The 24,352-nt window shown below is 44.7% G+C and overlaps 1 protein-coding gene across 1 annotated transcript in view; it reads left to right on the top strand.

Annotated features, from left to right (window-relative positions):
- The window catches only part of SLC24A3 (solute carrier family 24 member 3), a 483,820-nt gene that overhangs the window by 433,080 nt on the left and 26,388 nt on the right, over window positions 1-24,352 (top strand). Inside the window, exons 9-15 of the mRNA XM_059406468.1 lie at window positions 4,962-5,015; window positions 10,402-10,535; window positions 12,425-12,585; window positions 13,304-13,574; window positions 20,341-20,507; window positions 21,630-21,744; window positions 22,886-22,998. Coding sequence (XP_059262451.1) covers window positions 4,962-5,015; window positions 10,402-10,535; window positions 12,425-12,585; window positions 13,304-13,574; window positions 20,341-20,507; window positions 21,630-21,744; window positions 22,886-22,998 — 1,015 coding nt within the window. The remainder of the gene's footprint in view (window positions 1-4,961; window positions 5,016-10,401; window positions 10,536-12,424; window positions 12,586-13,303; window positions 13,575-20,340; window positions 20,508-21,629; window positions 21,745-22,885; window positions 22,999-24,352) is intronic.

Genomic DNA, 24,352 nt, shown 5'->3' with positions numbered 1-24,352 from the left:
CACCAGGACATCATTTGCAGACTGCCGACCTGTTACGTAATTATTGTTATGTGGATGGGCTAATGGAGAACATTCTCCATGTGAGTGAGGCCAAGAGATTAAAGTCTGCGCTACTGGACCATAACTGCTCTGGGACTTAGCTCCTCATTTAAATGCAAAATATATTGAACTTTAAGGTATTTTTTGCTGTCACCAAAAATATTGGGTATTTTTCATACCCAACCAACAACAAGCATTTGTTTTGCTGAAAGGATGTGTCTAGGTGCTGACTTCTCTCATTTCTCCCTGTAATGTCAGATTCTTCAACTTGTGCAATTAGAACACAGCAATACTTCATGAATGCCTTTAACAGTGAATTCCATTCCTTGTTGTAGAAAACTCCATCATGTCTGACTCAAGGGAGGTAACCAGTTCATCCCAAATCCTCAAAAGGAAACTAATTTTAGTTGTGTATCTTCTGAAACAAGAGTACTCTATAGGACTAAAGGAGCCTTGTGGAGTATAATACATAGGGGTAACCCTTCCCCGTCATCCACAGCTTAAATGCCTCTACCACTCCTTTATCAGAATTCTGCAACAGATCTCAAACAGCCAAGAAATGGCAGGCAGAAGGTTTTTACAGTGGAAAACCAGCTCTAGTGGGTTAAAGAATCAGTGGTTTATTTTTCTTACATAACAAGTACCCTAGCTGTTGGTGGTATGATGCCTCTGCATTTCTCTTGGCCTTTCCGTCATGGTCCCAAGAGGACTGCTGTTGTCTCAGGCATTGAGTTTGGATTGAAGACAAGAAGAAGGAAGCAGGAAGAACACCTTTCCTCCTTGTACCTCTTTGGTCCCAGCTGGGTCTACGTTGACCAATAAATGGCCAGGTAGAATAGAATTACAACTCTAGACAGATCATTATTTATCCTAGAAGTGGGTCCACTTTCCTGCAGATCCAGGGGTCCTCATTTGCTGTCTCAACCTCATAGACTCTTGTTAGCAAGCAAGAGGCAGGCGAATATATGTTTGATGCTTTTCAGTTAGATAACTACCCCTAAAGACATTTAAAATAGAAAACAATGGAGATTTACCAGATAGGATGAATGTTCACCCTGAATCCATAATAACAGCCCAGCAAGACCCAAAATATTGCCAGAAAGAATTTGGAATATGTCTTCAGTGAGTCTGAATGCCTGACAAGAAAACAAAAGGATCCAGGTTGATGTTCTTGTTTCTTCTTTGAGCCTCAAGCTGTAACTTTGGGAGAGAAAAGAGGGCCTGGGAACATGACCTGGAGAATATCTACCTGTATGGCACTTGGAACCAGCATGGAGTGTTCTGGACCCCAGTTAAGAAAGCAGAACCATGCCCTCTGGGTGAGAATGGGGAGGAACAGGGAGTAAACCTCCCAATACAAGAAAGAACAATCTTGGGCATGAGAACCAGGGGCTAGTTGAAGGTGGTTCCAAATGAAAGTTTGCAGGAAGGGAAGGAACAAACCCAGACCATGCCACAAGACCAGGTCCTCGGAGGACAGTGGATGTTGTGGTTAGGAGAGGCAGGCGGAGAACCGGCTCCAGGAGAAGTGGGGGAGGGGGGGGACAAAAGCCATGTGACTTTAGAGGTCTGTATTTGGAATCTGTCCAATTCCACCTGTTTCCTAGACACCTCCTGAATCCCAGGCTCCCTTGTTCCAGAACAAGACACAGAACACAAAACCAAACTCGGCCTTCACTTCGGGGCTCTCTGGGACTAGAGAGGAGGCAGACAGTTGACATGTAATCATGGGGTCATTTGGAGACACTCACAGCACAGGGCAGGGGCGGGGGCAATCCCTGGGACTCTGAGGAGCATGAAGCCAAGACTGGATCAAACACTCAGGCCCCAAAGCAGAGAGGACAGCAGCTAGCTAGTGTCAGGGCCTCACAGAGCCTCGTGTATTTCCTATGGAGGAAGTGCTGGGCAAGCCCTGAGTCTGGGTACCAACCAAGCAAACCTGAAAGGTCAGCAGAAGCAGAGAACCCCCATCTCACGGGCATCCCCAAAATGTAACAAAACAGAATCTTACTTGAACATTGCAATGGAAGGGCTTGTTTTGAGGGGAAAAAAAAACAATAAAAAGTTCTAGATGAATTAGAGAGTATCTATCTACCTATTTACAAAGAGCTGGACTTCATTCAGCCTAGCTGAAATAGTTTACTGATGTGGGTCTGTTTCCCTTCCTGAGTCTATTAAAATGCATCCAAGTTACATGGCATCCCTTTGGATCTCGAGAATCTCTGCCTTCAAAATGAACACTGTGACTAAGCCTCATTTTTCCCAATTAACTTTATGCCACACATACACTGGTTTCAATAAGGACCATGTTCAAAAGGTCTCTTGCAACTGAAAATGGATTTTAAGGGAAGTCTCATCCTATGCAGATGAACTGAGGGCTTCCCTGTGCTGGGGAGAAGAGAATAGTGGGCAGCTGGGGAGGGATGGGGAGTCAGCTGTCAGGGGATCTGCTCTAAGCCTCTGGAAAATGAGAAACCAGATAGCTGAGGTAGGGGTCAAGAATGAGGAGTGTTGTCAAGTGACTGCCTGAAACAGGCATTAATAAGCAATGAATAAATAAACAAGGGAAGCACAGACTGGTCAGCAGTTTAAAGAACATACTCAAGGTCTTGTAATAGAGAAGTAGGAGTAGGCAGGGAAGACTTCTTGGAAGAGATGACATTTCCCCCAGCATTTGCAGGATAAAAGGGACCAGCCAAGGAGTGAAGGGAAGACTATCCTTAGCAGAGGGAGCAGTGAGTGCAAAGATCCTTGGAGAAGGGAAGAAGCTTCTGGTGTGTGCAGATGAAGGGAGGCCAGTGGGATGGAGCACAGACCGGGCACAGACAATTGGAGGAATAGAAGAACTGGGTTTTACAGACAGGAGGTACTTTTTGTTTTCTCTTTTCAAGTGTGTTGGGAAGCAGCTGGAGAGATTGAAACAGAAGAATGATATGATCCAGTAGCCTCGCAGATACCAGTATAGAGGCTGCTATTCGGGTGGCCTGGAGGGTAGCAGTGGGGAGGGCTGAAGCCAACAATTCAGGAAATAGCTCAGACGCGGGGTTCCGAGGCATGTAAGGCAAGGGTCAAGGAGGGTTCCAAACTGATTTCCAGATTTGGAGCTTGACCAGGCAGGGAGTGGTCCAGTTGATTGAGGTGGCAAAGCCCAGGGAGCATAAAGCCAAGAAGTAGGAATTCCAGATTCTGCTCTGACGTCATAGATGCCACATGGAGAAGCCGTGTTGACTGTGGGTATAGGCACCTGCACCAAGGAGAGGTGTGGGGTGGAGATGTCAGCTGGTGTTTACTGCAGGAGGATGAGATGATGTCATCCAGGGAGAACGTGTAGGTAAAAGGAGAAGAGAGTCCCATATTTCGAGGTTCACCTGAGGCAGTGGGGGAGGTGGAGGGAAGGAGAAGTTAGGGGGATGACAAGAGGAAAACCAGCCGTGTGGCCTCTCAGAAGTGAGAAGAGACTGTTGCATGCATGAGGACAGGTGGTCAGCTGCAGGGACTTTGAACAGGGTGGCAGAGAACCGTCCCTGGGCACGTGCAGATGGAGGTGGCTGGTGCCCTGGACCAGTGTGTCAGGGGACGGACGACTGTGGATATTAGACTCAAGGAATTGTCCAGTGAGTGGGAGCTCCTACGGTGCAGGGCATGTGAGGCTTTGAGAAGGTTTGCTGAGAGAGGAGCTGAGAAATGTGGTGGAAGGTAGAGAGATTTGAACCCCTTGACTTTCTTCTCTTGGTAGCCCCAAGAGCACATTCTATACCAGATACACATACACAGTTTGCATAGTGATTTGGAACCAATGTGTAGGATGGACTTACTGCGACAGGTGGACCCAGCCTCCCCTCTACAACTGTCTCTCTGTTTTCCAGCACTTTGGGGTCATAAACACCACTACAACAAAAACTGTTGTGTGTGGCCTTTTTGAATCTGACCACATACTTACCCAAGGGCCAGTTTTTAGACATAGAATTTGAGAAAAAAAACAGAAAAGGAAGGCATAATCCCGAATTTCTTCATAGACCATTCACCAGTAACCTTTTCACAAAATCAGAATTATTCCCTCAATTCTACAGCTAAAAGGGGAACTTAGAAATCAAATTCCTTGGTTTTGAAGCTGGAAGTTACTCAAATGAATAAAATAGAAGTATTCAAATTATCAGAACCTCAAGGTACATTCCATTGGGTTTTTCACTTTCTCCTGACCATTTTCCAGTTGTCCAGTCTTATCCTTTCTGCTGCCCTTTCCCGGCCCAGGTGTCCTTTCTCCCTCCTTCCCTCCCCCTTCCCCCACCCTTTCTCCCTCCTCCTGCCTCACTTTCTCCCTCCCCCTCCATCTTCCTCCCTCTCCCTCTCCCTCTTTCTCCCCCCTTCTGCCTCTCTCCCTCTCTCTCCCTCCCTCTTCTTCCGGCCCTCCTCTCCCTTCCTTCCCCTCCCCTCCTCTCCCAACCTCCTCCTTCCCTCCTTCTCCATCCCTTTCTCTCTTCCCCCTCCCCCCCCTCTCTCCGTATGCCTGTCTCCTCCTATCCAGCAATCCCTGGGTCATCCCTGTCCATTTCTCTAGTTTGCTCTTTATAAATATATCTGAATAGTTTTAGTGAATGATTAAGCTGTGGGTGGGTTTATAAATACAGGCCTATAATCAGCAATACTATGGTAGACTTGTGCTCTCACAGAACTTTCTGGTGAGTGAATAACGGAAGGGAAGGAGCATTTTCCTTTTAGGTAGAGAATGAAAGCAATCCCATTGAAAGCTGGGTCTACAGACCAGGAAATACTTGTAACCCGTCTGCACATGTGGCTTCTCCTCGCCCTGCTTGCCAGGTGTAACTGTCCTCCATGTGGCATGGATGTTTCAAGATTGGCTGGTGTGTTGCACATCTGCCTGTGATGACTTTCTTTAACTAGCCATTCTTGGTTTTACACAGGTGGGAGTCTTTAGTCCTCGTGCTGATGTATCTCATCTATATCGTCATCATGAAGTAAGTAACATGCCTTCTCGGTTTTCTTTCCCAAAACTCTTTCCTACATCAAGTATGACAGGATAATGTAAAAAAAAAAAAAGGAATGGAGGCAGAGCAGGTAGCAGGCTGGCTATCAGTGCCAATGATCACAGTCTCCTCAGTTCCCTCAGACCTGCGTGCGGCACTGTAAGTTCTGATCCATGGCAATAGCAAAGACCCTTCAAACCCCCATGCAGTAATGGAATCAAAGCTTTAAGTGTTTAATTTGAGAAATCTCTCAAACCCTTTACCCTCCTTTAATATCTGTCAAACAAGTTTGGGGCTGATTTCACTCTCTTTCCTAACAGGAAAGGAGGTAGAACTCACTAAGTCATGCTTCTCTGTAGGGTGACAAAGATGGGACCAGACCTAGTTAAGAGATAACTAAAACCATGGACTGAATACTTGCAGACTTGCATTATTTATATCGTATTCATCACCTACTGCTGTGTAACAAATGAGCCCAAAATGTAGAGTCTTAAAACTACAAGTATGTGCTATCTAATTAGAGTTTCTGAGTCAGGCATCCAAGAGGACATAACCAGAGAGTTCTAGCTCAGGGTTTTCCTTTCTTCCTTGAGATTGTACAGTGTTAAGAGGTTGGCTGGGGTAGTTGTCATCAACTTAACTGATTCTGCAAAATGACCTGCTCTTACTGTTGGTAACGTTAGCCAGCTAATGTTGGCTGTTGGCTGGAGCCCTCGGTTCCTCAGCATATGCGCCTCTCCTTAGGGCTGGTTGAGTGTCTCCACAGCACGGGAGCAAGTGAGTCAAGAGGGTACAAGTGCCTTTTCTAATCTGGTCTCACAAGTCACACGCTGTCACTTCTGCCTTGTTCTGTTTATTAGAAGTGAGTCTAGCCCACACTCAGGGGGTCTGTGTCACCATTTGAAGGGAGGGGTCTCAAAGAATTTGTGGATATATTTTAAAACCACCACTCCATAGGTTCTTTTCCCCCAGAGTCTGGGAGGCTTCCTGTGTGTTTCAAGAATTATATTGCTGGTGTTTCCCATACTCTAAGGCAAAATGTAAGCACCATGGCTGTGAACCTGCTGGTTCATCTTTTTGCCAAATCCCATTGAGATGAGGAGCTTGTAAATAATGCAGAGCCATTCCATGCTGCAGCTGCTGAACCCCATGGAAACTGTTTCTTTCATTCTAAATTAACCCATACTTTCCCCAGCATTTATGACCACGTTCTCAGGGGGCAAGAAAGTACCACATGATCAGAAATTGCCAGTTAGACATATCAGGTAGTGGTCTGGAATTTGACATGACAAAGTGTCTTTTCTACTAAAGTCTGACAGAAATTACTTCTGGCCACTAGTGTCCAAGAGACCTTTTTTGAGAAATCAGTGTGGCCACTGGCAGACATTTCATGAACAGTAAATGTAGGAGCTGGCTCAGACGGTGTCCTTTGTGGGCTGTAAGTAGTCTGTGGCCAGTCCACTCAATATGGCATCCAGCCTTCACCTCAGGAGCTATCCAGTGGTCAGTGTGGACCTGATATCTGGGTCTTGTTAGTGGAAGAGGGTATTTCTAGAGTAGCCTGGTGTAGGATTACCACAGGATAACTGACAAAGAAATCAGTTATCACCTTGATAACCTTGTTGTCACCTTGGTTATAACTTTGATTGAAGAAATCAATACTCACCTTTCATCTTAAAATACCAATTGATGGGCTCCCATGAAAACCAGAGTTGGCCCAAAGGCCTTTCAGAGTTTCTAGACTCCAAAGGGAGAGTCTCTGAAGGCATCTTGCTCCTCCGTCTCTCAAATAGCAAAACCATTAGGAAATCAGTGGTCTCAGCAATAGGGGGAGGTCTCAACAATGCACACATCTTCTTTCAGTGTGTTTTAAATTTGATTATTTCACTTTTTTTTTTTAATTTGTTGAGGTGCCAAGTTTGAGTTCCCCAAGAGTCAAGAGTCCTTTTCTTCCCCTTTGAAAGGGTGAATCAGTCAATTATTGCAGAATAATTAACTGTCTGCTGTATACCAGACATTGGTCTTGGGTTTCAAATTCAAATTTAGAGACAACATATCCCATAGTGGACTCACTGGGGGCTTCACAAAATAAGGAGGGCTTACACCAGAGTTAGTCTAAAGGGAAGGAATGTTGAGGAATTTTGCTAATATGTATCTTGTGACCACTGCACTCCTCTGCCAAGCCATCATAAAAGCCCATGCATTGCTGATAGGGCATGTGGACATTAAGATAACACCGTGAACAAATTCTCTCCTCTCCCCCAAACTGTGCCTAGTGTGAAAGCTAATGAGGTGTGTTTCTGCTGATGCCTCAACTTTCCCAGCCTGCCAGCTGTTCAAACCAGCAGGATACAAATAAAACAGGGAATGGCAGCTACTGTGCTCACAGAATTTTCTGCATAAATTCTGGTCCCAAGTTCTAAATTGAAATCTCTGCTCTTTAGCCATCCCTGTCCGCAATCAGAGGCTTTAATCATGGGGTTTTATAAAATCTGATTTATAAAATTGCATGCTCCACAATAAAATAGCTTCAGGGTGCAAGCACAAAATTTAAAACATTCAATTAAAAATATAAAACTGAGTAGCAGCAGTTAAAAAACGCATATATTAGAGTTGTCAGCTGCCTCCTGGGTGGATGACTTTAAACATTCTGTCTGAAGGTCAAAAAGCAATTTCGGTTTGGCCAAGTTGATAGAAACCTTAAGGGAGCATGAGGCATACCTGGACTTGGTGAGTATTGATTTCTGTACTTCTGGGTCCCTTCCTTGGGATTTGGTTCCCAGGTGAGGCAATGTAGTCTGGTGGTTGAGATCAAGGGTTGCGCGTTTAGCCCTGCCAGGTCACACCTCACAGTTTGCCACTTGCCAGTGGCCAACTTATGATGCCATTTTGAATCTCTGTTTCCTCGCTTACAAAACGGGGATCCTAACGCCTCCTATGGCAAAGGTTGTTCTTTTTTTTTTTTTTTAATATTTTATTTATTTGACAGAGAGTTAGAGAGAGAGCACAAGTAAGCAGAGCGTCAGGGAGAGGGGGAGAGAGAGAAGCAGGCTCCCTGCCGAGCAGGGAGCCCGATGCGGGGCTCGATCCCAGGACCCTGGAATCATGACCCGAGCTGAAGGCAACTGCCCAACAAGCTGAGCACCTGGGCGCCCTGCAAAGCTTGTTCTTAAGCATGAAATGGGACAGCATAGTTAAGTTATTACCAGTATCTAATTTCAAGAAAGCTCTCGTAATAATACTAGGCCTAGTGTTCTTACTTTGTTTTCCAAAGCCAAATAAATGTGTAGCACACGGTTATACTTTCAAAGCAAAGCCTCATGCAAGTTGGTATTTCTGTGGGGAAATGGATTTTGAGTCAAGATGATAGAAATTCTGCCTCTCCCCCATAGTCTGTCAGGAAGAAAGTGGGGAGACTTTTCATTAAGAAGAATTTGAATATAGAATGGTATGACAGCCCCCCCATGCTCATCATCAGCGCTGACAGCCGGCAGCACACACCACTGCCCATTTCCTCCCTACCACATGGTGTGAAGCCCAAGAGACATGCCAACTCATCTATCAAAAACCTCAGGATACGTCTCTAAAAGGACTCAAATTTCACATAATAACCACCACATCATTATCACACCCAAGATTAATGCTATTTCTTCAAGAGAATTAAATATCAAATCAATATTCAAAATTTCATTGATCTCACGAATGTCACTTTTTTACAGTTTCTTTTAATCTCCTAAATATTTTTTAAAATCAGAATCCAAATAAATCCCACTCATTATCATTGGTTGCTCAAACTTTTAATCTATGAATCCCCCCTCTGGTTTTCTTTTTCCTTGCAGTTTATTCTTTGATGAAGTTGGGTTGTTAGCTACACAGTTTCCTGCAGTTTGGAAATTGTTGATAACGTCCCGTGCTGTGGTGTGGCCTGTTCCTTTGACCCCCGTGTTTCCTGTATGCCAGCCATCAATCCAGTTTAGGGTAGACTGTGTCCCATGTGGTGGTGAGTTCTGCCACCAGCAGGCACACTGATGTTTCCTATCACTGTCAGTAATGTTGGGAGCCATCCATGCACAAGATCTGGCTCCATTATTTCTTTAGGGTTGCAAAAAAGTGATGTTCTGGTTCTGTTCTCTGCCTCATGTAAAGCCTGAGAGTGTCCCAGGACTGGCCTGCCCACTTCCTTTCTCACAGAAACCATCATCACTTTTGACTAGTTTTCTAGTCTCCCTTATGCCATGGAGGATGAACTGTAAGCTCCCAGGGAGTACAGGAAGGGGCTGTCCAGCCTCAGAGGGTCCCTTGATCTGTACCATGATGGCCCACCCACCCAGAGCTGCTCTCACTGAAGAACAGGCATAAGTGTCAATGAAGCAGACTCCAGAGAGCCTGTAGCAGTAAAGGATGTGGAAGAGAAGCCTATGTGGGGAAATACAGCTTGAGGGGCCTACCAGCTGGCCATTTAGAGTTGCCATGCCTGGCTGCAGTTCCTCTGGGAGGCCAGAGATCAAGCTGGGGCAACATGTTGTTGTTGTCCCATGGCTTGTCCCATGACTAGTAAGCCACTGATGCCTTTAGCTGTTTGAGTGGGGCAAAAAAAATAGCAGTGGCCTCCAATGCTCTGGAAACTGCCTGGCTGTGTTTTCCCAAGAGTTTTCTAGGATTCCTCTCTGGGGGCTTTCTAATAGTAAAGGATATTTAATATTGTAAAAATATGTAGCTGCCAAAAACATGCTAGGAATTTATATAAGCGTCTTCCCTTCCAACACAAAAGACTAGAAGAAAGACGACACAATGTTTTCACCCAATCATTCTGGAAAATCATAGTCCAGAATTGTTTCCTAAAGCCAACCACCTGACCTGGAATTATGGCCCTCTATGTACAGAGATTCCCAGGACCACAACCTATGGTTTTAGAAAACCAAACAGAGACCTAGAGTGCCAGTTGGCCTATGGCCCGCAGACCATGATGCACTGGGATTAGGCAGGAGCATGGATATGACACTTTCTCCTTCCCCCACCCAGCACGCCCTTCACAGGGGTGTGTCCTGGAATCGTGGCCAAGAGAAAGTAGACCTTGCCCATCCTGCTGAGTCTCATCATGGCCCTTCCATGCATAAACTGTGAGCAAGGGAGTTCAATCCCAGAATGCCACCACTGACCTTGAAAATTTGCAAAGAAAGAAGTTTGTCTCTATTTACTTATGTGATGTTGGTTTTATCTTCACTCACTCAGAAAATAGGACAGATTGCATTTCTCTGTGGGGACATGAATAAAGAATAATGATAACTTGAAGCATGGGGTCCCCCACAGTGTGCCTACACTGAGAGCTGCAGGACACACAGGCTGATGGGCTTCTTCTGCTCATTGCTTTGTTCAGATATAATGCTTGCATCCATCAGTGCTTCGAAAGGAGGACGAAAGGTGCTGGAAACATGGTCAATGGCTTGGCCAACAATGCTGAAATTGACGACAGCAGCAACTGCGACGCGACTGTGGTGCTACTGAAGAAAGGTACCTGCGGACAGCCTGGGTCCCAGGAGGGAGCACTGGGAGGATGCCTGGCTGCCCACCTTCACGGCCACCCCTGGGGTACTGTGGCTGGGCTGGTGGAAGGCTGCCTGCCCCATAGGAGACCAAGGGAGAAAAGCTTCCAGGCCTCCCTGCCTCCCTTCAGAACATCTTCTGGCAGGCATACTCGGTGGTGAGCTGCCTGGGAAACTTCATTGGGCAAAACATTTGCTGGCAGTGACACAGGGGATTTAGGACAGGACAATAAAGGAGACAAGACCAGGGGTCTTGAGGTATTGACTCTGTCACATTTTGGCTATCTGACTATGAAGCCAATTAACGATCCTTTCTGAGCCTCAATTTTTTCTTCTGCAAAATGGGGATAATTGTAATGAGTAAAGGAGATAAAGTATATAAATTACTCCATTAGTGACAGTTGCTATTAGTATATTATTATATCCACATTCTTTTTCAGGCTACATTACCTCTGTATGCAAAATAACAGAAAATTGCTGCCCCCCTTTTTTCGAAGTAATTCTTGTATTCAATGGATTCTCATTAAGCAATTGATACACCGAGAGAACTAAGATAGTACTCCCTAATAAAGAATATTCTTTCTTAGAGGAACACAGAAAATTATCATTTACTTTTGCCTTAGAATGTGTTTGGATTTTCAATTTCTTTTAACCTTCTCTAAAAATGTGTGGGTTTATTTCTTCTTGGTCTCATATGGTTGCTTTGCAGGAAAACACAAAAGAAATTTGAAAATCTATAGGTTATTCAAATCTGAGTTTTAAATCTGAGATAATTATTAGAATTTGAAAACCAAATATTTGATAAACTTTTCTAATTATGTTTAGCAAAAGACTTAAGTATTCAGTGCCATCCCACAAAAGGATTTCACTGAATCCTGGATAGTTTATAACCATTAAAGTAATACTCTTAGGAAACCAAAAAGAGCTACCTCATATTAGTCCATGTTTCCAGAGATCATTTCATGATTTAGTGGCGTGGAAAACAAGGGTGACCACCAGCAGAGTGTGTGGCTAGACACCTATGAGCTGTGTGCTTATATTGCATGTTTGTAGAGAGGGGGTTGGGCCTTGATGAAACTTATTTATCAGGACTGCCAGCAAACGTTGTGTAACAGTTTGGGCCATTCTGGACCTTGGACCTCTGTCATGTAGCTGGTTCACCTACCCTTTTGCCCCTTCGTCAGCCTTGCCCATAGGCTGGGCTGCAGCAATGTGCTCATTCCCCACTTAAGCCCTCCATTTGGCACTAAACTCATTTCTGCAGCTTTCAACAGCTCAGATCATTGAACATTGTTGACATTTGAAAGGCATAAAGGGTTACTAAAGATTATTGGGATCTTTCCTGTGCCCCAAGTCTGAGTGTTGGGAAAAAAAAATCCTTTGAAGATACAGAGGAATTCTCTTTCTTATCACTCTTACCATGCCAGTGAACGATGCTTATATTGTTTCAAGTCATTTCAAACGAGCTATCAATGAGCCTTACGGAAAAAAGAGTTTGACTATTCTCCATATTTTGCTCCTTGGATGGAATGATGGTTGGTTGGGTGGATGGAAGGAAGGATAGATGGGAGGATGGGTGGGTGGATGGAAGGAAGGAAGGAAGGAAGGAAGGAGGAGGATAGATGAGTAGGTGGGATAGATGAGAAGGAAGGATGGATGGATGGATGGATGGATGGATGGATGGATGGTGATTGGATGGGTAGAAAGAAGGATAGATGGGTAGATAGATAGATAAATGAGTAGGTGGGAAGGAAGGAGGGGCTGAGGGATGAAGGAGGGGAAAGAAGACTAAATAAATAGCTCTTTTCTGCTTCTAGCCTTAATAATATCTTTATTTTATGTTTTTAATTTCCCTAGCCAATTTCCACCGCAAAGCGTCAGTGATTATGGTAGATGAGCTGCTGTCAGCTTACCCTCACCAGCTTTCTTTCTCTGAGGCTGGACTTCGAATCATGATCACCAGCCATTTCCCCCCCAAGACCCGACTCTCCATGGCCAGTCGCATGTTGATCAATGAGGTATCTGGGAAAGCACACTCCATTTGCCGCTAGACGGAGATGGGAGACTTTGGGAAGGGGAGAAACTTTCTTGGTAAAACTCTATATTTAACAAAATAATACCCCTCAGCTACTTCCCAACATCTTTGCCCATGGCCCAGCTGTGCATCCTGGTTCTTGCTCTTCTCTCCATGTGTTGAAAGACATGACCAGGCTCCCAGTTATATAGAAAAACTCTCCTGTTCCCTTCCACATACCTTTTACTTTTCATCTTCCTTTTGGATAAAGCCCTCTGATGTGAACTTGCACAGAAGTACTTGCTAAATCAACGTTGCTTTATTTTAAAGTAATGTAGTCTTTGACCTGAATTTTCTATGTACCCCTGTTTCTGGAGTCACAGCCTTATTGATGTACTAGTCCAGACACATCTATGTGGCTTTTTCTCTTATGGTCCAAGGGATTCCTACAGTCCAGAGAAGAAAGATAATACTACAGTGCACAGGAATCAAGAATGCTGGTAGAAAATGTTCCAGCGGGTCATAAAAGGTTAATCCTTCCTCCCGGAAGGAGGTTGTCTGAGTTGCTTCTTACTTTGAGGAATCCCTTAAGACTTCACTGCAGAATCTCCTGGAAGCTTCTCCTTGTCAGCAGCCTGAAAAAGATCCCAGTAGCTGGTGTTCTGGGTGTGCAGATCTACAGTTCTTCTGACTATGGTAAGAATGTGCCTTTCTCTTTCCAGAGACAAAGACTGATAAACAGTAGGGCCTATGCCAATGGAGAATCAGAAGTGGCCATCAAAATCCCAATTAAGCACACCGTGGAGAACGGGACAGGGCCCAGCAGTGCCCCAGACAGAGGCGTGAATGGGACTCGGAGGGATGATATTGTTGCAGAGGCTGGTAATGAGACAGAGAATGAGAATGAAGACAATGAGAACAACGAGAATGACGAAGAGGAAGAGGAGGATGAGGATGATGATGAAGGACCGTACACGCCATTCGACCTCCCCTGTAAGAGGTCCTATGTCTAGGCTGGGTTGGGGAGCTATTTTGAGGCCACTGAATAGATGCCCTTGACTTTGGTGATTTTTTTGACATTCTATTCAAAGAACTATCTCTATATGAACATAGAAATATTTATATTAACTTCTACAGTGGGAAAGACTGTTTTAGAAGGTCCAAAGATGAACAAGATGGGAACACTTGACCCTGGATTGAAATGTGGGTTCTTTGACCAAGTATAATTTGTTGGCACTTTGTGAAGGAAGACTCTTAGCTTAGCTTAGCTGTTCTGTGGGACCTCTCGGGGCTAAGGAGGAAATGCCCATGACTCATGTTGGGAAGGCAGCTTGGTGCTCAAGGCAAGAGACACATCACCCACCTTCACCCATCCCATTACATTTGGCCGAGGGACCTGTTCTGCCAATCTCAGCCTAGGGGGAAACATGCAGACTTCTCAGCTGGTCTTTATTCTCCTAGTCACTTCTTGCCCCTTACCTTACACACCCCATTCAGGTTTCTCCTCTCCCATGACCTGCTTGTTTCCAAGATGGACACCACAGGAGATACAGATCCCAGCCCCAGCTAAGTATCACACAGTGAGGCTGGCCAAGGTCATCTCCCTGGTATCTTGAAGGGGAAGCACAGGCATGTATAATTTTCAGGACCCCAGCCACCAAAGCAGTGTCCTCCTCTGACTGCTACCCAACAATGACTTGGCCATTGTGGAATGGCCACATCCTACCATTTGTGGAATGCGGGACCAAGCCTAAAAAATTCTACCTATTTTCTAGACCTTCCAGAATCTTCAACTGTTTCAGGAAAGTGCCCTGGTCCAGTGTGAGAGCTTAATAAATGTGTGACTTCTTTGGGATGTTTAAAATTGCAGGAGAACTGAATTCTGGTGAAGTATTACTTGACCCACTTGAAAGGTCATTTAATGATGGGATGTGGGTGTGGAGTGGCAGAGTTCTGTGTTAATTTCAGATGTAAGGCCTTTCTGTGGTCCAGGGGATAGCAAGTGAACCTAGGATGAGAACTGCTCCTGGGTCCCCTCAGGGCCCCTCAGATCTCAACTTCATCAAGTGCTTCCCCAAACTAACTAGAGAGTATCCACTCAGATCTTTTACCCCACAGCCCAGCCAGAGTTAAGACATTACTTGTTAGGGGTTTATCTTGGTAGGAAAAAAAGCATGCTGGCTCTTTATCCATTTTGCCATCTTTGACTCTATTTCTTGGCAACCTTCTTCCCTATCAACAGGACAAAAACATTTTAAAGATTAAGCAACCAGGCCCTCTATATCCACCTTATGAACTTTTGTGTTCATTTTCTATTGCTGTAAAATAAATTACCACAAATTGAGTGGTTTAAACCAACACCCATTGATTAGCCCCCAGTTCTGTAGGTCAGAAGTCCAGCACAGCCTGGCTGGGCTTCAGAGGCTCCAAAGGCCATATTAGAGGTGTAGACAGGGCTATAGACCTTCCCAGAGGCCCTGGGGAGAATCACTCTCAAACACGTGTAGATTATTGGCAAAACCCAGTTCCCTGTGGTTGGAAGGCTGAGTCCCATTTCCTTGCTGTCAGCCGGGGGCTGCTCACTGCTCCTGGAGGCCTGCATTCTTCACATCACCAGTGGTGCTTTCGGTCCTTCTCACAATTCCGGTCTCTTGGGCTTCCCCTTCTGCTTCTGAGGAGCCTAGAGCAGGCCCGCCTGCCTAATCCCCTTTCAGAAGATCGATTCTCCCACACAACAGAGCATAGTCATGGAACTGATGCTTCAGCCTCCTCGTCACAGGTTCTGAGAACTGGGGCACAGACTCTTGGGGGTCTACGTCTAAAATCTTTGCTTTCAGAGCTCACTCTCAGCAGCCCATAACGAAGTTCCAAAAATGTCTATTTTGCTAGTCTTTCACTGATGAAAGGAGCTCTTGGACCAGGTGAAGAGTCTGTAAGGGACCAGTATTGGGGGGGGGCAGAGGCCCCAAAGCCCCATGTACACCCTTCCAGGCAGATGACCAAAGACATGTGTGTGGCACCAGACAACTCATCTGGCTCCCACAACTGGGTCTCATTACTCAGTGAGACAAAGGGGCCCCTTTCAGGTCACTTATTTCCTTTTTCTCACCTGAATGGGATAAATGCCAGACCTAACTGGGAGATTTCAAGGTATCTTATAACTGTTGCTCACTTCTGCTCCTCGTCTCTGGGGTTCGTTGTGAATGAAGTGGCCCCGGGTATCTCAGCCACATCACTTTGTCTCCTCGTGTTAAGAGGCGTGGCTGTTGGTGTGGGCTCAGGAATCGCTACCACCCCACCCCCGAGGCACCCTGCATCCTTTGGCAATTCAAGCCTAGAGGAGAATGGATGCTCTGCCTGGTCTTGCCATTCCTTGGTGGTCTCTTCTTCATTTCAAGGCCCTGAGCTGCCAAGAAAGGAAGTGGAACCCCAGGTTCTTCTAGACCAGCCCTGTCACCAGGGCATCCTGGATAAAAATGCAGGCTCTGATTCGGGAGCTCTGGTGGGGAGGCCCAGATTCCGCATTTATCACAAGTCCCCAGGGGACACTGGGGCTACTTGTCCGGGGCTGCACCGGAGGCAGTGAGAGGGTAACATCCTGGACTCACGGCAGCAATCTTCACCATTCTCCTGAGCCTTAGGCGAGCCTTATTCAAAACCAGGTGAGGTGCTGCAGCTGAATTGGAGAGTGGGTTTGTCCAGTTATGATCCTCTGTTCCCTCCCACCACCAAACCCACACCCCATTTCAGGACTCAGGAACTTCCATCTGAGGCTCGCAGCCTGCATGTCCATTAGCACCGGCCCTACTCCAAAGGCAGGCAGACCCCTCACAGCAGTGAGAGGGCCAGCAGATGGCATTCGAGGAGCAGGAAGGACCCAGTCCCAGGAGCCCCACATCCAGTTCCTTTGGCCTGAAAAAGCTCTGTCCACATGTTGAGGACATTTTTCCCCCTCATGGTAATCTTGCCAGGGCATGGCTCTCTGTGTTTCTGTCACTCAGATGTAGGGCTTTCCAGAACTCTCCAGGACTTGACTGTAGTGCGTGTAAGTAACGAATAAGTAATTATGTGGAAGTATGTAAATATAGGTGTACCTAGGATGGATGGGTGTGTATACACATACACTATGTGCACATACATGTACATACGAGAGTGTGCATATATGCAGTGTGCTTGTGTATGGTTGATATCATGTGTACATATGACATGTTTATTCATGCAATGTATACATTTTAATATTGAGTTTATGCTTTTATGGTTTATGCACAGATATTAACATACCTGTATTTTTTATATGTGCTCATAATGTACATATGGGTTAAATTCATATAATATATATTCATATATATACCTATACATAGAAAATGTGTGTGTGTATCTATATAAAAATTGCGCATGTATACTTAAGCCTTGCATGAAGAAAGCCTTAATGTTGACTGAAAAAAATGTAAATATTTACATGTTTACATGTGGGGGCACCTGGATGGCTCAGTTGGTTAAGCATCCAACTCTTGATTTCGACTCAGATCATGATCTCAGGGTCGTGATATCGAGCCCTGCATCAGGCTCTGTACTAGGTGTGGATAAGATTCTCTCTCTCCCTCTCTCTCCTCCCCTCCCCCTGATTGCATGCTCTCTCTCTAAAAAAAAAAAAAAAAAAGAAAGAAAGAAAAGAAAAGAAAGAAATATTTCCATGTGTACATAGGCAAACATAGTTCCACAGAAAAAGACTGAAAAGAAATATACCAAAATATGAGTGTGTATCCCCAGGTGGTATTCTTTTTTTATTTTTTTCTAGATTTTCCATTCTAAAACACTGTGTTTTTATTGCCTATGTAGTTAGAGAAAATTGATATATTTAACTCCAGGTCTATAAGAATGAGCAAGGACTTTTCTTTCCAATAGAAGTAAACTTCTGTAAAAACTCAATAAGGAATACAACTTAAGGACAGCTCCTTTGCTTTTTGGAGACAAGTCACACTCAAAGGGATACTGTAATGCTCAGAGTCCCCACTTCATGTCCCTGGCTTCATCTCCCAGGTGCTGGCTGCCTTCCAAGGAATCACATAATCTTGGGTATATCAGGTTCATGCTCAGGGAGTTTGGTTTTCTTAGCTTGTCCTCGGCACCCGGAACAGCACCTGGCACAGACTGGCCTTGGGGGCGTGGGGGTGGTGGTGGTGGTGGTGTGGGTTCAAAGAATATTTCTTAAGTAAAGAAATAAACCTATCCCCTGGGGGACTAGAAGCGGACCACATAGCAATGGAAGAAAAGATGGGAAAATGTCCAGAAATACTGTTGACTCAAACAGGAAAGGAAAACATTTTACCCCTTTTTTCAGAAACAGAAATTTAGGCCAGCTAAAATGTGCACATACATTAACATGCCTGTGTTTATATGTGCATATAAGATATGTAGAGGCTAAATCCACATAGTATATATGTAAGTTATATGCACCTATGCATAGTATAAGTTGTGCATATATTAACCCTTGCATGAAGAAGGACTTACTGTTACTAATAGAAATAGAAACATTTACAAAGGATGTAGGTAAACACACTTTCAGCAGAAAAAAAAAAAAAGACTGAAAAGAACATACCAAAATATAAGTATCTTCCTTATCTGACTGCTCCTCAAAATCACTTAAAAAGCACATTTCTGTATCACTTGGTTTGCTCAAGGAGTTATATTTGTTACATTACACTTAAAAGTAACTTCCAGATGATACTGATTGAGTTTCTACTGTAAGTTTGTGGTTACAGTGGAGCTGTAACTTAGAGAAAACATCTGTATCATTAAATGGAGAAAACTGTTTCCTAGATATATGGCCCTCCAGGGTCAAGTCAGTCTTTCTCTAAAGCAGCTGAGAGAAAAAACTCAAAATTCATTGGTGCCAACGTATACTGCTCACAGTTCTACTGAATCAGTATCATTTTCTAAGCTTCCGCAGTCTTAAGTTTCAATTTCATTTTTTTCCTTGTCTTTTTTAAAATTTTATTTTCTGAAGAAAGACAAAGCCAGATTGTAGTCATTTCTCTTCCCATTCGTGTGTTTCTTTGTAACTTTGATTGGGTGTGTGTTTTAAACTGGACCAAGTCTCTCTGTGTAAGGGCATCCGGAGGACTGCAAGGCCTGTGAAGGGATTGCCCCATGAAAAAATGACATCACCACATTACAGGCTTTAGGAGCATGCCGAATTCCAGGATGACTTTGAGATCCAAGGGTCTGACGATAATGGTGGACTCCACAACATTTGGAAGCCCCTCACAAAAAAACCCTGACCGCTTTCTTGCTTAGAAATCCAGCCAAACAGTCTAAAGGTTGTCACCATCCATTCCCAGCTCCGTATCTGCATAGCAGCTAATTGGAAAAGTGCTGGATACTGGCATAAAATTTTGAAATAATTTTCATTTAACATTTTATTAATCACTGCTCAAAGTGTAATTTAACAAATACCTCCTTCATTCTGATAGGAATATAAGATGGGGTGATCATTATGGAAAAGTGCTCGGCAGTTTCTTGTGAAGCTAAACATCTTCCCTGTGACTCAGCAATTCTATTCCTGGGTCTTCACCCAAGAGAAAGAAAAATTGCCGACAAAACAAAGGGTACAAGAATACCCATAGCTCCTTTAGTTGTAATACCTGAAAACTGGCAACAACTCAAATTCCCATCCGGAGAGAATGGATAAACAAATTGTGTATCCGTAGGATGGAAAACTACAAAGCAATTAAGAATGAACTCCTGACCCATGAATGAATCTCAAAAAACATGTTGGCTGAAAGAGCGTAGTTGACTAAAATCACATGCCATGTGATTTTCTTTATTTAAAGGTGGATAATGGGGAAAACTAATTTATGGTGGTAGAAGGTGGAAGGTTGACTGGAAAGAGGCTCAAGGAACTTTCTGGAAGGCAGAGAGGTTCTTTATCTCAATTGAAGCAGGGAGTGTATGCAATACATATTTCTTACCAGAAGTGTTAGCATTTACTCAGGATGGTAATAAAGGCTAAAGGAGAATTGAAAGGTTTGTCAAATCTGTGGTTACAAGGAACTCATGGAAACATGGTCACCAAAATAAGCATTTATGGGTATCTCTGAAACACATGGCTCAGGCAACACAGAGATGATAAGATCAGGTCATCACTAGCCATGGCAGCAGGTATTTAGAGAACCAGAAATCAATGCCTAATATGCAAATTCACTTCAACTTGAGATACAAACCCCACCTTGAGAACTTTCAAATCATTGTTCATTTCAGAGAGTTGACAATGTTGATCAATTCCACTAGATGGCGCTGGGACCACTGACACTTTATAATCTGGCAAGATTTGATCTAACCATGGGGAGAACAGACCCCAGGCCAACTGGTGGTCTTCCAGCTCCCCTCCCTAACCGTCACCTGCATCCCCACACACTCCCCTCCCTTTGCATCTGGGAATCTTCCTCATCCTTTGCCACCGGCCACATGTGCCAAACCATCCTTCCAGCCCTGTATCCTCAGAAGTGCCTCATCTGTCATTTGGGTGCCTAACTAGCAGGTGAGCGGTGGATAACTGTTTTTATTCTGCTTGCTTTTGTATGCTAGGTTTTGCTGCTGGTAGGAAGCCATTTGTGTCTTTTATGAAAAGGACAATATAATAAGCCTGATTTCACAGGTCATCAGGACGTAAATGTCCGGGGCAAGTAGCACAGAGGGCTGGTAAAACACAGAGATGAAACTAACTAATTCTTGTTTTTGTCTTTGTTTCCTTTCCCAGCTGGAAAACTGGAAACAGTGAAGTGGGCGTTCACCTGGCCACTGAGTTTTGTCTTATACTTCACTGTACCCAACTGCAACAAGCCGCGCTGGGAAAAATGGTTTATGGTGACATTTGCTTCTTCCACGTTGTGGATAGCAGCCTTCTCCTACATGATGGTGTGGATGGTGAGTGTACTGAGGACCCACAGCATTGCTAGACCTCTTTAGAGAGAAAAATACCCTCAATCAGAGGGGACTCGGAGGTGAGGTGTCAGCCCAGTCACTGTATCAGTCAGCTAATGCCTCAATAAGCTGCATGACAAACCACCTCTGAACTCAGTGGTTTAGAATCACAAAAAGTTATCTTCCTGCTTACATACCTGTAGGTTGAGCGTGGTTTGAGTAATCTTAGCCAGCACTGACTGAGGGTTCTCCTTCAAGCCATAACATGGTTATATGTGATTCAGGCAGCAGGGGGTTTCATATCTACTTCTTATGGTTGCTCGATTTCCTTGGACCGGTGGCTACCTAGGGAATGCTTTTCTCATGGCAGATTGTTGGAATGCTAGAGGGCCAGTGGAAACATGAGGTGCATCCTAGCACCTTGGACCTGTGACTTCTGCCCAGTATCAATGGAGTGGGGAAAATCTATTCCACCTGCTCTAACGGGAAGAACAGCAGAGCCACAAGGCAGAGAACATGAAGGAAAGATGTGAAGAATTGGGGAGTAATCACCCCAGTTGTCATCGTCACTTCCCTTAACTAAGTCATAGTTTTGTCAACCAGAAAATAAGGTCAATGGACCAGGTGACCACTCAAGGGTCCCTTCTGAAGCTAAAACAGGGATTCAAGAACTGGCATTGGTTGTGAGGTTCTGGTTCAAAAGAGCCTCTGCCCCAAAGCCATTTTAGGAAACACAACCATCCAGAATGTATTGCCTATTTATGACTCCACTTTTCCATTCTGGAGTATCCTAGGACCATCCTGAGTTCAAATATTCTGTCCCCAAGTCACCTTTTCCCAGAAACTTTCTCTCAAGCCTCCTGCCTCACCTGAAAGAAAGATGTATACAATACTAATCTTTGGTTGGGAAACATGGGCTCCATAATTATATCTTAGTTCCCAGACCTGCAGTCCTGGTCTGCTCTGCACGATGTTCTTTGCCGTCTACATTGACACGGAGAGCAGACATTGCCCCCTGAGGAGACTGCCCAGATTGCAGCCTTTTGTGCTTCTTGGGCAGAGGATCCACTAGTGCATCAGGTTGACATCAGCCCCCAACTCACCACCTCTTCCTGCTTCTTCCAGGTAACGATCATTGGATACACGCTAGGAATTCCTGATGTCATCATGGGGATCACTTTCCTGGCAGCTGGAACCAGTGTGCCCGATTGCATGGCTAGCCTCATTGTGGCCAGACAAGGTGGGACCTCCATTTAGATGGGGATAGGGGTGTGCGAGGGAGGAAGACCTATGGGTCGGGGGGAGCTTTGGGGGATCCACATGACAATTACCCAGATGATGGTTGACTTCAGTGCTGTGTTAGTCGAAAAGGTCACTGGCATCAAAAGAACAGGGAAACAAGCCCGAAGATCTACCCTTCAGAAAGGCAGAGACATTTTCTAGGTAGTACACAGAGGCCTTTCTAAAGGTTGTGTTACTGACTCCCTCTTTTATTAAAAATAGTAATAAATGTAATGAGAGTTCACCTTTGCTGAGCGCCACACACCGAGCAAAGCTGTTTAGGTACGTTATCTTATTTAATTTAAACAACTCTGTGGGATAGGGAAGATCAGTCCCCCATTCTATGGATAGGGAAACCAAGGCTTAGAGAAGACAACCCATAGCCTAAGGTCTACCCAGCTGCAGTACCCTGACAATGGTGGTTGTCATAGGTCAGTCCTCAGTGTATGGCACAGCCTCCCCTCCTTAAGTTCACAGATGGATGCTCCTTCCAGAGGCCATGCCCTTTGCTAGCACCCACTCTAGTGTGTATGCCTGATTTGTGCTGATTGAATTTGTTTTTGACAAATACAATGTATAGCTACGACACTTAGAGCAATGTCCCCGAGAAGTCCTCATGAAATTCTACTGGTTACACTGTTTTCCTTAATAGTGCTCAATTATTTAGAAAAAGAGTTTAAGTCAGTGTAGAGCAGTTGGGAGATGGTAGTAAAATATATGAGTTGGTGAGCTCGTGAGAGGCTTAACAGAACTGTTAAGTTTATTCCTTTCTAGAAGGAAGTTTCAGAATTTGGGGAACTATATTTGGTTTTTTGAATCATTCACATTTTACCGGTGATCATATTTGAAGGTCAACAGTTCAGTAGTATGTGCATTTCATTCTAGTCTGTTCTGTTCCATTCCGCTCCTTTCTACTGAAGATACCTAGTCCATTGAAAATACAGATGGTGGCCTGGGAGGGAACCACCTAGCAAATGAGCCAGCAGATCTGCCAGCTAAGTCTCTGGATGTCAGACCAAAAGTTTGACAGGGTCCCTTGGGGAGCCCCTGTACTATCCTGAGATCACCTCCCTCACTCTAGTGACCTCTTGTCCTTTCAGGCATGGGAGACATGGCAGTATCCAACTCCATCGGGAGCAACGTGTTTGATATCCTCATTGGCCTTGGTCTCCCATGGGCCCTGCAGACCCTGGCTGTGGATTATGGATCCTACGTAAGTGGGTTTCCCCTGTGAATTCCCCTTAAATCTAGGGCTATGCAGATACTGTTTTCAGGGCAGAGGAGATGCGGAAATACTAATGTTGAAAGGCAAAGGAACTCTTGCTTATCGAAGTCCTTCTAAAATCAGGCTTGTGGGGGCATTCAGGACTTGAAAACGGGGTTGGCAGACTTCTTAAGGGAAGGACCAGATAGTAGTAACACTTCAGGCTTTGTGGGCCAGATGGTCTCTGTCACAACAACCCACCTCCGCAGCTGTAGCCTAAAAACAGCATATACAATGTGCAAATGAGTGAGCATGGCTGTTTCAATGCAACCTTAAGTACAGAAACTGAAATTTGAATTCCATATAATTTTTGCATGTCCTGATCTATGGTATGGGATTCTTTTTCATTTATTACAAAAATAGTTCTTAACTCATGGGCCACGCAAAAATAGGAGGCCAGCCAGATTTGTCCTATGGGCCATCTTCTGTCAGCCCCTGTCTAGTGTGTGTGCTTTGTGGGCAAAATCATTTCATTCATGGAGGAACCTACAAGATGCATCCCCTGCAAGGGGTCTGGTGAGGGTCAGCCCCCACAGAGATAGCCTCCATTGCTGTTTCTTAAGGCTAAGTTGATTGTGACTTCAGGTGGATTTGCAGGTGAGTGACATGGAGGGTCCGGCTTTCTTTCCCAATTTGTTAAAATGTTCCCCCTCCACTAATGGCAGCTCTGTCCCAGATACTCACTATCCAAGGAGTGAGGAAGAAACTGCAATTGGAGGTTTTTGCCCAGGCACAAAAAGAAAAGAGTAATGTGTCTCCAGAATTTTTACACTCAACCCAGGGCCAGTGCTTCTCCAGATGTGCTGCCAAGCACTACCTTAGTCTATCTGCACAATTTGTTGTTAAGCAGTGGTATACCCTGTAGGAAATACTGTGGCTCATTTTATCAGATTACAATTGTCTTCCAAGCTGCTTGACAAATGAATAGCTATTTCAACCAGGGAAGGGGTGTCCGGCCAGTTGCAATGAAACTGAAATCCATGCAGACAGTGTTTTTGGTTCATCTGAAGTTACCTGCTGGCTGAGAAATTTCACCAGAGGATAAAGATAAGCACAAGGGGATGGAAAGAATCAGAACGTGTTCTAAGGAATGAAGATCTCTGCTCTGTTGTCAGTGAAATTGGGTAATGACATGGTGAGAGAGGCTACATTCCCTTGGGGGGATGCTGGTAGCTTTCAGAAGGTAACTGTGACAAGAAATCTGAATAACTACACAGAACCAGCCAGGGGGATGTGGGCAGCGGTGTGCAACATTCTAGGCAAAAGGAACAGCCAGTGCAAAGGCCCTGAGGCAGAGATGCAC

The sequence above is a fragment of the Mustela nigripes genome, chromosome 7 (genome assembly GCF_022355385.1).
Source record: "Mustela nigripes isolate SB6536 chromosome 7, MUSNIG.SB6536, whole genome shotgun sequence".
In the NCBI taxonomy this organism is placed as follows: Eukaryota; Metazoa; Chordata; class Mammalia; order Carnivora; family Mustelidae; genus Mustela; species Mustela nigripes.
Note: the sequence above shows the minus strand (reverse complement) of the source record. Positions and strands in the feature narration are given on the sequence as shown.